Source organism: Dermochelys coriacea, chromosome 1, assembly GCF_009764565.3.
Source record: "Dermochelys coriacea isolate rDerCor1 chromosome 1, rDerCor1.pri.v4, whole genome shotgun sequence".
In the NCBI taxonomy this organism is placed as follows: domain Eukaryota; kingdom Metazoa; phylum Chordata; order Testudines; family Dermochelyidae; genus Dermochelys; species Dermochelys coriacea.
The window spans coordinates 198,371,632-198,386,073 of NC_050068.2; the positions used below are offsets into that span (position 1 = coordinate 198,371,632).

The 14,442-nt window shown below is 45.8% G+C and overlaps 1 protein-coding gene across 9 annotated transcripts in view; it reads left to right on the top strand.

Moving 5' to 3' along the window:
- Positions 1-14,442, top strand: part of CMSS1 (cms1 ribosomal small subunit homolog) — a 387,357-nt gene that overhangs the window by 343,845 nt on the left and 29,070 nt on the right. For all 9 annotated transcript variants that reach the window (XM_043511389.1, XM_043511400.1, XM_043511367.1 and 6 more), the window contains one exon: positions 8,231-8,337. In XM_043511389.1, coding sequence (XP_043367324.1) covers positions 8,231-8,337 — 107 coding nt within the window. The remainder of the gene's footprint in view (positions 1-8,230; positions 8,338-14,442) is intronic.

The following is a 14,442-nucleotide window of genomic DNA, read 5'->3' on the forward strand; positions in this document are numbered from 1 at the left end:
CCACCTCCATGCTCTGAAGCAAGAGTATAAGGATTGGCCAACTCCAGCTTCCTTCTACCACTCATGTTCTGAGCCCTTCAGTGTCCACAGCTTCTGCCAGCATTAGTGCTCAAAATTCTGGTTTCTTGGCCTGCCCCTGGGTCTTCCTGGTTAGAGACCCTCGTGAGAGCTGTCTGTACTGTTTCAAGGAATTGCACGTTCCCTCTAAGTGCGAAACCTGCAGTTCCTTCCCCCCCTCGTACTAGACAGGTTCGGAAGATCCAGCTCCCTGTGCACTGACCTCTGCACCCCCTAAGATAGAAGGTACCACTCACTTTCTACATGAGCGGTACCACCCCACAAGAAAGACTGTTGGACCGAAGCCTGCACCAACAGATCCATCTAGAGTTACAAACTCCTTCCACTCTTCTCCTCTTAAGCCTCAATATTCCCTGCTCGAGTACCTGGCGATCTACATGGATCTGGAATTGATGATTAAGGCTAAGATTTTGTAACACATATTTTTAGTAAAAGTCACAGAGAGGTCACGGGCAATAAATAAAAATTCACAGAAGCCTGTGACCTGTCTGTGACTTTTACTAAAAATGTGCATGACAAAATGGGGAGCTGTGGGGTCCCCACAATGCCCACAGCAGCTGCAGAGGCCCTGACTTGGAGCTCTGGGGGCCCCCTGCTGCCCATGGGGGCTCAGAGCTCCAAGGTCCCCCACCGCCCATGACTAGAAGCTCAAGGGGCCACCTCGCCCACAGCAACTTGGAGCTCCAGGGAGACCCCTGGGGGCGGCAGTGGCCAGGAGCTGAGGGGACCCCACTGCCCGCGGCAGCTTGGAGCTCTGGGGTGGCCCCAAACTGCACTCTGGGGTGGCCCCACTCTGCATAGAAGCAATCCAGCTTTGGAATTGGTGTATCTGGCATCAGATCACCTCTCAGCAATGCACCTGTTGGGAATATTGAATGCCTTAGCAGACTGCCTCATCAGGCATAGCCATGAGGATCATGAAGGGGAGCTCCACCCAACAGCAGTGCAGAACGTATTCCGACAGTGGGGCTTTCCATTCTGTGGCCTCTGTGGAACCCAAGCAAACAAGAAGTGCCCTGCCTATTGCTCCTGGGCTGTCCAGAGACACGTCTTCAGGGGGGATGCTGTTCTGGTATAGTGGACAGACCCACTCACATACATCTTCCCTCTCATTCCTTTATTATCTCACATTCTCAGGAGGTTCAACAGAATAAGGCAACAGTAATTCTGAGAGCACCATGGTGGCCATGACGATTTTGGTTCACCACCATTCAACGGATGGCCGCTTGCCCTTCCGTTCATCTTCAACCATTCCCTAACCTCCTCTCTCAGAATTAAGGCAGGACTAGTCATCCAAACTCAGACTCCCTCCATCTGAGGGAGTCTAGAAAGACTCTGTGCCAGGCAGGTCCAATCCATACTTAACAACAGCAGGAAACCTTCTACAAGAAAGTGCTATGCCACCAAATGATAGCAGTTCTGCTTATGCTGTCAACACCATAACTTACCTACAGAAAAGTCTGACTGTCTTCTCTCCTTGAAGCTGCTGGGCCTTCCCCTCTGTTCATAATAGGTGCATCTGGCAGCCGTCAACACCCTCCATCCCCTGGTGGTTTTCCATCATACTCAGTTTTCTCCCATCTCATGACAGTCAAGTTCTTGAAAAGTATCATAAGAACATTCTCCCCGATCTTACAACCTACACTTGTTTGAGACCTGAACTTGGTTCTTTTGGCATTTGTGTACCCAGTTTTCAAGCCTGTGGCCTCCTGTTCTCTTCTTTACTTCTCCATTAAAGTGGCCATCCTAACAGCAATCCCCTCTGCAAGGAGGGTGGGGGAGCTTCTGGCCCTCATGGAAGACCAACAGTATTCCACAGGGATAAAGTGAACTTGAGATTGTATCCCAAATTCATCCTGAAGGTCCCCTTGGATTTTCATCTGAACCAGACTGTTAACTTGCCGATCTTCTACCTGAAACGTCACAATAACAGGGAAGACAGGAAACTACTCCCTGGACAATCACAGAGCTCTAGCTTTCTACTTGTAAAAATAAAGTCCTTTAGAAAGTTCTCAGATGGTTTGTTTCCATTGCTGAGAGAATGGATGGTCAGACAGTCTCTTCACAAAGTTTTTCAAAATCAATTTCCCAGTGCCTTCTCCTTCACTATGAGCTTATGGAAGCCCCTTCCCCTCAGGGTGTCAGGGCACTCTCAACAAGAGCACAGACTGCCTCGGTGGTATCTCTCTTAAAGATTGGTAGAACAGTGACTTGGAGCTTCACTCACACCTTTCACTAAGTATTTTACCTTTGTTCAAGCTTATCCTTGAATGACTCCTTTGGTTCACTAATCGGTGGGGCAACATGCATCCTCACCCCCACCCTCTGTGAGTACTGCTTGGTAGTCACCCATAGTGAATTCCCATAAGGACCAGCATTCAAAGAAGAAAGAAAGATTACTTACCTTGTAGTACCTGGAGTTCTTTGAGATGTTTAGTCCATATGGGTATTCCATTGCCTACCTTCCTTCCCATCCACTTTGATCATCTCTTGATTTTCAGTAGAATAGGGACTAGAGTTGGTCCGTCTATGCCTCCCATGATACCCTCACTTCAGAGCACAAGGAAGCACAGGGTGCAGACACAGACCAATGGACACTGCTACTGAAAATCTGATGGTCTAAGATGCATGGTGTGCATGCGCACCCACAGTGAATGGCCCAAAGGGACAACACATCTTGAAGAACTCCAGTTTCTAGAAGGTAAGTAACATTAATTACATATTGCATGAAAAGTTCCACAAGCCTTAAGAAAGAGGCTAAAAGAACAGCTGTGAAACATGACAGTAAATGGTATCATTCGGAGAATAGAAGAACCAACCAATTGGGTTCACTCCTTAATGAAAAGAAGGGGGACAATTGCTGTGTATGGACCCTAAAGAGTGAGCAAAAACTTAAAAAGAGAAAAGTTCCACTTGGCCTCAAAAAAGTGAACTGTTGTCTGAGATAGCAGGAGCCAAATTATTCAGCAAATTAGTTGCTTCATTTGGATTTTGACATATCCCCTCAGATGCTCAGAGCTCCAAGATCTGCGCTTTCAACCCACCATTTGGCACAAACTACTTCCCAAGACACTATATTCGGCTCCAGAAGTATTTCCCCGTACAGTGAGCCAGATGTGAGAGGAATTAATAGGTGTGAAAGTCTACATTGATGATGTAATAATTTGGGGGCAGCACTGCCATTGAACATCAGGAACAACTGAAGAAAATATTGGAAATTGCGAGAGCTCATAACCTTAAGGTGAATAAGGCCAATTTCAAACAATGGAAATAAGATACTTGGGAGAGAGACTGACCTCCAAGGGAATCTTGCCCAGTGAATCAAAGATTGGAGCAATACTGAACATACTGAGACCTGAAGATAGAAAGATAATTCAAAGGCTGCTAGGTGGGTTGAATTATGTCAGCAAATACATGCCTGCCTTTACCACACACACAAGTCATCTAAGACATATCACAAGGTCACCAAATGAGTGTAAATGCCTAATGTGATTTAAAGCACATTCTGACACCAGCTCCACGGCTGCAAATTTTTGACTGACTGAAAGACATTAAACTCTCCACAGACACCTTGAAAGGAGAGCTGGGAATAGTAGTATTGCATTGTCATGTAACTGATTGGTTGCCAGTCTCAAATGCATCTAGGGCTTGACAGCTGCAGAGAATATATAGGCACAAATTGAAAGAGAGACAGGAGGTCTGGTGTATGAATGTACAAGATTTCATGACTTCCTTTGTGGTCAGAGCTTCAAAGCAGAAACTGGTTACAATCCATTGATTGCAGTACACAAAAAGGGACTTGGAGAAGCATAACCAAGAATACAGTGACTGCTTTTGAAATTACAAAAGCATGATATGATCCTGGAGTTCTAACCTGGATGCCACTTAGTAAGGGTAGACACATTGTCAAGATTGTATGTTTCATCTGACAATATATAGCCTGATGGTCTGGAACAAGCAGTTAACATATATGTGAATATAAGTATCACATGGTGTATTTTTAAGCTAAAGATAAAATGATGTAAGCAGAGATACAAGTGATAAATAAAGGAGGGAAAAAACATTTCCCACCTGCCTATTCCCTATCAGTGATCTTAGAAGTGCTCTTGAAGGGAACACAGATCGTGGTTCCCACAGAGATGAGAAGGGAACAGATACATGAGGGGCACCTGGGAATGACCAAATCAAAAAGGGAAAAGGAGAGAAATTTTATTCTGGCCACAGATGAACAGTGACATTGAAAAAATGGTGAGCGGGAGTGGAACGTATTAGAAATATAGATTCCCAGCTGAAAAAAACAATGGTACCATGTGAACGACTTGAGATTCTATGAGACAAAGTCGGAATTCACATATTCATCTTGAAAAGACATGATCATGTATTTATAATGGACTGCTTATTTCCCAGAAGTAAACACACTTGAAGATACCACAGCAGCACCAGTAGTCAGGCATAGTAAATCTGATTTGCACATCATGGAATTTCAAGAACAATAATAAGTGGCAATGGACCACAGTTCAAGAATAGGAATTTCCTGGACTTTGGTAAAATGTATGGCTTTCATCATGAGACATCTAGTCCCACATATCATGAGATCAATGGATTATCTGAATGTGGACTATGTATACTGAAGAACTTGCTCAAAAAAGCAGTGGAAGCAAGAGAAGATCCATACTTATCAGTACTTAGCTATAGCACTACACTGCTGCAATATGGAAAGTCATCCACTGAACTCTTCTACAACAGACATATAAATACTTGATTATCAGGTTCGGGACATTGGAAAGGATGATTAAGAAGTGTTTGATAGTGAGGGGGGAAAACTGGGAAAGTACAACCAGACTAATGCAATAAAGGAGCAAGACCCCCTCCACAGTTAAAAAACAAAGTGAGCATTTGGCAAGATGGACACTGGCCAGTACAAGCTACAGCGATCAAAGAGGAGTCACCTCACTTGTACTCAGTGATCACAGAGGAAAAGACAAAATCTTACAAAGGAATTGAATGCATCTGCTCAAGATACCTGAAAACTTGGCCGAGACAAATGAAGTGAGAGCAGACATACTAGCTGAAAACAATTCACAAACTGTGACCCTGTTGTTGAGCGTGAGATTGAACAGCTTGTTACAGGCAAGAACTTGCCTAAAGAGAGTTTGCAATACAGCAGATTGAGATGTTTTAGGGTTGTGTTTAAGCAACCTTAAGATTTAAGTCAGTTTGGGGTGCAGGAGGGGGTATGGGGTGCTGGCTCCGGGAGGGGGCTCAGGGCTGAGGTTGGGGTGCAGGCTCCAGCCAGGTGGCGCTTACCTCGGGCGGCTCCCGGGCAGCAGCGCAGCAGGGCTAAGGCAGGCTTGCTCCCTGCCTGCCACAGCCCCATGCCTCTCCCGGAAGGGGCAACCCGCCCCTGTGGCCTCCCGGGGGAGCACGTGGCTCCGCACACTGCCCCTCTCTGCAGACACCGCCCCCACAGCTCTCATTGCCCGCAGTTCCCCAGCCAATGGGAGCTGCAGGGGTGGTGCTTGTAGGCAGGAACAGCACTTAGAGGGAGACATCTGCCCTTCCCCTGGGCCATGGGGGCGTGCTGGCCACTTCCAGGAGTGGCGTGGGGCCAGGGCAGGCAGGGAGCAAGACTTTTAGCAGCCAGAGATTGTGATCAACTAGGAGAGATTCCAGGATCGATAAGTCAATCACGATCGACCGGTTGGTGACTACTGTTTTATAGTGTTTTTTAGTTCAGTCAGAAATTTTAAAAAAGGGAAGATGTGCTGTAGACTAAGTCCTCCAGGGAATGGAGGGATGCCACACTTCCTGCAGACTCTAGATACTACCATCAATTTCCTGTGACACCCTTTCTGTTGGGGCAGAAACAGAGAAACCCCAAACAAGGCAGTTGCAGGCTGCAGCTACACAGAATAGTAGAAACTTTGGTTACTTCATTTTCGGTAATAGTTCCTGCTCATAATAAAGTGATTATCTTAACAACCCTTTGGGACAAGCAGATCATTCCCTTGGGCCTTTGATTCAGTGCACCAGGCAAGAGATGTTTTTCACCACCACCCTAGATCTGCAATGTTAGGGTTTTGTTTTGTTCACTTTCCTCTTGGAATTTCAAAATCTCTTGTGATCCTTCATAGGTGGCAAATGAATGCCTGTTCTTTCTTGGCCCACAATTCTGATCTGAATTAAGTTCATTAGTATGTTTATAGGTCCCTCTCAGTGAGGGGGCCATTGCATGTGTGGGAGAGGAAACAAATTTCCTTTTCAGTCCCCATCCTGCTTCTAGAGTGATTACAGTTTTCCATAATCAAATCTGTATCCAATATGATTTCATGACAGATGGTATCCAATCTATTACAGAGTGTTTACTGATTTTTTTTCTTCCATTACTAGCTATCAAGCTCACAAACTTTAAACTCAGCAGCTCTCAAAGTCCAGTTTTAGGATACTTACTGTAATTCAAATGCTCGAAAATGTGAGAAAGCATGGAACTTAGAATGTAATAGTCTCCTGGGATAAATATGTAAAATCATTGATAACCATTATGTCATGTTAGGATTTTCCCATGTGATTCCAAATTATTGTGTTGATGTGTAGAAATCCATTTATAAAAATCTCCAAACTTCCATTGCAAAACTTTAATGTGCATTGTTGCATCTCTGGAGGAGTGAGGACTATATAGACTTTTTCATTCCAATGCTTCATTTTTCAATAAATAAATCACGGTGAGTTAGTAAGTACCAAATACAATTCATTGTCTTTCTCTTTTGTCTCTTTTTATTAATCTCTTGAGCCTGTAAGTACTTACTGCTGGTTGTCACGCAGATTTTACATAATAGTGAATGGGCACGTCTTCCGTAGTTTGATGCTTAAAGAATCATATTGCTCACATTTTTCAAATAAATAGCAAAATCTTTAGATAGGCTACTGCTAAACTCAGAATGTAGGAGATTTCAACTATTGTCAATACATATTAAGAACAGAAAAAATAAGATTCCCCAAATTATTTGATTCGGAAATTGAATTAGTCACTTTTAATACTTAAAATTGATAGGACGAAGATTCTGACAATTAGCAGAAGAGTAATTATAGATACTAATTTGGTCTACATCAGAAAGTTTTTTGCAGTTGAATAAAAGCATCTCAACTGCTTTCCTAGGTTAACTTGACATCTGTGTGAAATGGGGGGCTAATGTTACCTCTTTGAATGGCCTTTCTTTCCAGTGCTTCCCTTAAAAAAAAATTCAGAATGTTCCTTGATCCATATTATTTTTCTCAAAACATCAGCATTTTTTAGCTTTCTGGTCATTCTGTTTTAAGTGTGGGAATGATGCTATTCCCTAATCATCACTAATAAGAGTCCCATGGCCTAAAACTATACACACCATTGAAAATATATATCTTTATAGAATAGAACATGTCACCAAGTTTCACATTCTTACTCTTATAAGTAATTAATACTAATAAAGCAGTTTGGACTTTCAGTCTGAGGTATTTTTTCTCAAAGTGCAAATCTTGTGTCTTGTGTGGGGGGAGGAGTACTGACTTCTTCCAAGAGAAATGCCAACAAATCTAGCAAGAAAGGGATGTTTTCCCAGCAATCCTATGGTCTAAAAATTATTATTTCCTAGCAGTAGTGTTGTCGCTGGTTTGTTGATCTAGCAGTGCTTTATTAGGATTGGTCCACAATTGACCATAGGAAATCTTGGGCCATGGATCAGGGTCATGCTTTTACTTGTCTTGAAGTAAAGCTGAGCAATGTAACTAAACTTGTAGAACCGTAGTTAATAAACAACAAATGAACATGTTTTTGGCATTTTGCTAAAAGAGATTGAGATTTCTTGGAGAGGTTATAAATTACTATTAATAATACTGCAGGTGGCAGGTTATTCACTGAATTCCACAAAGATAGGAAAATAGATTGTCTTATAGAGCAGAGGCTTGAAAATATTAAGAGTGACTATGGAAGTAATCTTCCATCACTTGTATTTTGGAACTATGCTACTTGCTGCTGAAGTTGTTTCATGTAAATAAACTGGGCATGATGTTACAGTGACATTCCTCCCCATAGAAGCTATTATCACTGTTGTACATTTTTCTAATGGAAAGTTGAGAGGTGTGTTTAAAAAAAAACAAAAACTGCCTTTTTTCTCAGATCCTTCTGATGATGAAGAAATGGAAAAATCAACTAACACAAGTAAACCAGCGAAGCCTGACTCAGACTCCAAGTCCAAACCTGCTGCATCAAAGAAAAGAAAACAGGTTGGTAAGATTTATGACTGTATTGATCCTAGAGATAATAATACATAATAAAATCAGGCTTTTCACCCTAAATAAAGGGTGCATTTCTCCACTTACTGTCCTGATCTCTTGCTTAATACTGCTATGTTGCCTGCATTATTTGGAAACTATTAGGTTCCAATCTTAAGAGATTTCAATAACTTTAGTCTCATTTTATACAGGTACAGTAGGGCGCAGAGCCCATCTCTTTCCCCAGGCTTGAGTCAGGTGATTGTGCAGTGGCATAGGGCTAAGTGATATGACAGTCTTTTAATGTTGACATTGCCTGAAGAGTCTTCTAGTTTATGATTTAAATATTGTACAGCACCCAGAGAGACGACCAGAACCTGCCCTCATTGAAATGGCCCTTAGACTTGAGGGAGGAATGATTGGGTCCCAGGTGATGGACATTTTTAGAGCCCAGTTTTGCAAAATGTTGAGCACCTTCAACTACCACTGAAACCAGTAGGAATTGAGGACTCTCAGCACCTTGCAGGATGTGCTTAATAATAAAAGATGCAGCAAACTCACTGACTAAACTGGCAAATAGGCAGAAAGAAGACTCATCCATAACACACTATGGAGTTTAAAAGGTCTCCTAGTATTGTTGCCTTCAAAGTATCATCCACAGGAGTGAACTGGATGGATATAATGGATTAGGAATGAAATAAGAATCTTTCTGCTTTAGGTCATCAGTTTTCAATTTGGCCCAGGTCAGTAGTAGCTAGAAGTTCTAACTGTATGATGGGTATCCAGTGGCACAGATGAAATAAGCTTGTAGTATCATTCCAGCTTGTGATGGACACGTGTCAGAAACACCATTAGCATTTATTGCCACCTTATTTGGTGGTTTCTGTAGAGGCACCAAGGACTGAATGTGCCATGGACAGAGAACGTCTGTCCTCCTCTTGGTCATGATGGGAGCTGTTTGGCTGAGGAATGTGGGGGAGGCTTACGCTATCATTGCCCATCCTGTATCTGTGCTGCAGATAAACAGAGGAGTTCAAGGCTGTTAGTACAGCAACTTTTGCCACAACTAACTATAGTTTAATATTTAAAATGAAATAAAAGTCATTGCAAAGAATAAGCTGCTGTACATGTAGCACTGTCTCCTATTGGATGAAATTAGACTGCTTAACTGTGGTCTAGGACAGCGATTCTTCAGCGGGTCTGTGAACTCTTTCAGGAGGGCCATCGGGCCCCTCGTCTAAAACCCAAGCCTCATCCTGCAGGGCTGAAGCCAGGACCCGCAGAGTTGAAGCCCTGATCCCCGGCGCCCCCCACAGGGCTGAAGCCAGGAGCAGCAGGGCTGGAGCTCCGAGCCCTGGTGCTCCCCACGGGGAAGAAGCCCTGAGCCCAGGGGCAGAGTTGGGAGCATGGGGTTGTTGCTTCCCCCCAAACTACATCTCAAGAGCAGGGCAGTCCAGGGGCAGCTACAGACACACCCCTCTATCTCCTCTCTCCGCCCCCTGGCCAGGTCGGAGGTGTGAAGCCAGCGCTGGGCATGGGCAGTGCAGGACAGCTGCTGCTCTGACTGGTGCCATGGAGCAGGCAGCTGCGGCATTCCCTCGTCTCCTGCTGGTGCAGGGGGTTGAAGCTGCTCCTCAGCTCGCAGACCCCTTTGCTCATGCAGACGGTAAATGCCGCCTCAGCACCCAGTTCCGTGGCTGGCAGAGGAACAGGAATTGTAGGGGAACTTTCTTAGCACTCAGCCCCTAGTACCATACTCCCTGCACCCTGAGCTACACTCCTCCCCCCCCCTCCCCGCCTGCACTCAGCCCCTGGATACCCCTCTCCCTGCACCCTGAGGGTATGTCTATACTACGAAATTAGGTCGAATTTATAGAAGTTATTTTTTAGAAATCGTTTTTATATAGTTGATTGTGTGTGTCGCCACAGAAAATGCTCTAAGTGCATTAACTTGGCAAAGTGCTTCCACAGTACCGAGGCTAGCATCAACTTCCGGAGCATTGCACTGTCAGTAGCTATCCCACAGTTCCCACAATCTCCACCGCCCATTGGAATTCTGAGTTGAGATCCCAATGCCTAATGGGGCAAAAATATTGTCGCGGGTGGTTCTGGGTACATGTCGTCAGGCCCCCCTCCCTCCCTCCCTCTGTGAAAGCAACGTCAGACAATCGTTTTGCGCCTTTTTTCCTGAGTTACCTGTGCAGACGCCATACCATAGCAAGCATGGAGCCCGCTCAGATCACTGTCACCGTACATCTCCTGGGTGCTGGCAGACGCGGTACTGCTTTGCTACACAGCAGCAGCAACCCATTGCCTTGTGGCAGCAGATGGTGCAATAGGCCTGATAACCATCATCATCATGTCCCAAGTGCTCCTGACCACCTTGGTAAGGTCAGTCAGGAGCGCCTGGGCAGACATGGGCGCAGGGACTAAAATAGGAGTGACTCGACCAGGTCATTCTCTTTAGTCCTGCCAGCAGTCCTATTGTACCGTCTTATGGCGAGCAGGCAGGAGATGAGGATGGCTGGTAGTCCTGTTGCACCATCTTCTGCCGAGCAGCCAGGAGATGAGGAAGGTTAGCAGTCCTACGGCATCGTCTGCTGCCAGCCAAAGATGTAAAAGATAGATGGAGTGGAGCAAAACAAGAAATACACCAAATTTGTTTTGTATTCATTTGCTCCTCCCTCCCTCCGTGAAATCAACGGCCGACAATCGTTTTGGTGAGGTCTGTCAGGGGCACCTTGAAAAGTTTAATGAAGATTCAGTCCTGCCTGAAATACCGGGGGGAGGGATGACTCAGTGGGTTGAGCATTGGCCTGCTAAACCCAGGATTTTGAGTTCAATCCTTAAGGGGGCCATTCTGTGTGACAGTTGTTTCTGTTTCTCCTTGATGTAAAGCCACCCCCTTTGTTGATTTTAATTCCCTGTAAGCCATGTCATCAGTCGCCCTTCCCTCCGTCAGAGCAACGGCAGACAATCGTTCCGCGCCTTTTTTCTGTGCAGACGCCATACCATGGCAAGCATGAAGCCTGCTCAGATCACTTTGGCAATTAGAGCACATTAAACACCACGCACGTTATCCAGCATATTATGGTGTATGCAGCACCAGAACCTGGCAAAGCGAAACTGGGCGAGTAGGCGACGTCAGCGCAGTGACGAGAGTGATGAGGACATGGACACAGACTTCTCTCAAAGCACGGGCCCTGCCAATGTGGGCATCATGGTGCTAATGGGGCAGGTTCATGTGGTGGAACGCCGATTCTGGGCCTGGGAAACAAGCACAGACTGGTGGGACCGCATAGTGTTGCAGGTCTGGGACGATTCCCAGTGGCTGCAAAACTTTCGCATGCGTAAGGGCACTTCCATGGAACTTTTATGACTTGCTTTCCCCTGCCCTAAGGTGCAAGAATATCAAGATGAGAGCAGCCCTCACAGTTGAGAAGCGAGTGGCAATAGCCCTGGGGAAGCTTGCAACGCCAGACAGCTACTGGTCAGTCAGGAATCAGTTTGGAGTGGGCAAATCTACTGTGGGGGCTGCTGTGATGCAAGTAGCCAGCACAATCAAAGATCTGCTGATATCAAGGGTAGTGACCCTGGGAAATGTGCAGGTCATAGTGGATGGCTTTGCTGCAATGGGATTCCCTAACTGTGGTGGAGCCATAGATGGAACCCATATCCCTATCTTGGCACCGGAGCACCAAGCCAGCGAGTACATAAACCGCAAGGGGTACTTTTCAGTAGTGCTGCAAGCACTGGTGGATCACAAGGGACGTTTCACCAACATCAACGTGGGATGGCTGGGAAAGGTACATGACGCTCGCATCTTCAGGAACTCTGGTCTGTTTCAAAAGCTGCAGGAAGGGACTTTCTTCCCAGACCAGAAAATAACCGTTGGGGATGTTGAAATGCCTATAGTTATCCTTGGGGACCCAGCCTACCCCTTAATGCCATGGCTCTTGAAGCCATACACAGGCAGCCTGGAGAGTAGTCAGGAGCTGTTCAACTACAGGCTGAGCAAGTGCAGAATGGTGGTAGAATGTGCATTTGGCCATTTAAAAGCGCACTGGTGCAGTTTACTGACTCGGTTAGACCTCAGCGAAACCAGTATTCCCACTGTTATTACTGCTTGCTGTGCGCTCCACAATATCTTGAGAGTAAGGGGGAGACGTTTATGGCAGGGTGGGAGGTTGAGGCAAATCGCCTGGACACTGGTTACATGCAGCCAGACACCAGGGTGGTTAGAAGAGCACAGGAGGGTGCAGTGCGCATCAGAGAAGCTTTGAAAACCAGTTTCATGACTGGCCAGGCTATGGTGTGAAAGTTCTGTTTGTTTCTCCTTGATGACCCCCCCCCGGTTTACTCTACTTCCCTGTAAGCTAACCACCCTCCCCTCCTCCCTTCGATCACTGCTTGCAGAGGCAATAAAGTCATTGTTGCTTCACATTCATGCATTCTTTATTAATTCATCACACAAATAGGGGGATACCTGCCAAGGTAGCCTGGGAGGAGTGGTGGAGGAGGGAAGGGCAAGGCCACACAGCACTTTAAAAGTTTAAAACTTTAAAACTTATTGAATGCCAGCCTTCTGTTGTTGGGCAACCCTCTGGGGTGGAGTGGCTGGGTGGCTGGAGGCCCCACACCGCGTTCTTGGGCGTTTGGGTGAGGAGGCTATGGAACTTGGGGAGGAGGGCGGTTAGTTACACAGGGGCTATAGCGGCAGTCTGTGCTCCTGCTGCCTTTCCTGCAGCTCAACCATACGCTGGAGCATATTACTTTGATCCTCCAGCAGCCTCAGCATTGAATCCTGCCTCCTCTCATCACGCTGCCGCCACCTTTCAGCTTCCACCCTCTCTTCAGCCCACCACTTATTCTCTTCAGCCTGCCACCTCTCCTCCCGGTCATTTTGTCCTTTCCTGCACTCTGACATTGTCTGCCTCCATGCATTCATCTGTGCTCTGTCATTGTGGGAGGACAGCATGAGCTCAAAGAACATTTCAGCACGAGTGTTTTTTTCACCTTCTAATCTTCGCTAGCCTCTGGGAAGGAGAAGATCCTGTGATCCTTGAAACACACATGCAGCTGGTGGAGGAAAAAAAAAAGGGACGGTGGTATTTAAAAAGTCACATTTTATAGAACAGTGGATACATTCTTTCATGGTGAACCTTGCTCTTAACATTACATATATAGCACATGTGCTTTTGTTCCAAGGTCGCATTTTGCCTCACTCCATCACGTGTCTAGCCCCTCCCCGCTCCCTATGGCTAACAGCGGGGAACATTTCTGTTCAGCCACACACAAACAGCCCAGCAGGAATGGCCACCTCTGAATGTCCCCTTAAGAAAAGCACCCTATTTCAACCAGGTGACCATGAATGATATCACTCTCCTGAGGATAACACGGAGAGATGAAGAACGGATGTTGTTTGAACGCCAGCAAACATACACCGCAATACTTTGTTCTGCAATGATTCCCGACTATGTGCTACTGGCCTGGCGTGGTAAAGTGTCCTACCATGGTGGATGGAATAAGGCTGCCCTTCCCAGAAACCTTTTGCAAAGGCTTTGGGAGTACATCCAGGAGAGCTTTATGTAGATGTCCCTGGAGAATTTCTGCTCCATCCCCAGACACGTTAACAGACTTTTCCAGTAGCTGTACTGGCCGTGAATGCCAGGGGAAATTAATTCATAGAATCATAGAATATCAGGGTTGGAAGGGACCTCAGGAGGTCATCTAGTCCAACCCCCTACTCAAAGCAGGACCAATCCCCAACTAAATCATCCCAGCCAGGGCTTTGTCAAGCCTGACCTTAAAAACCTCAAAGGAAGGAGATTCCACCGCTTCCCCAGGTAATGTATTCCAGTGATTCACCACCCTCCTAATGAAATTTTTTTCCTAATATCCAATCTAAACTTCCCCCACTACAACTTGAGACCATTACTCCTTGTTCTGTCATCTGGTACCACTCTGAACAGTCTAGATCCATCCTCTTTGGAACCCCCTTTCAGGTAGTTGAAAGCAGCTATCAAATCCCCCCTCATTCTTCTCTTCTGCAGACTAAACAATCCCAGTTCCCTCAGCCTCTCCTCATAAGTCATGTGTTATTAAACACGCTTGCTT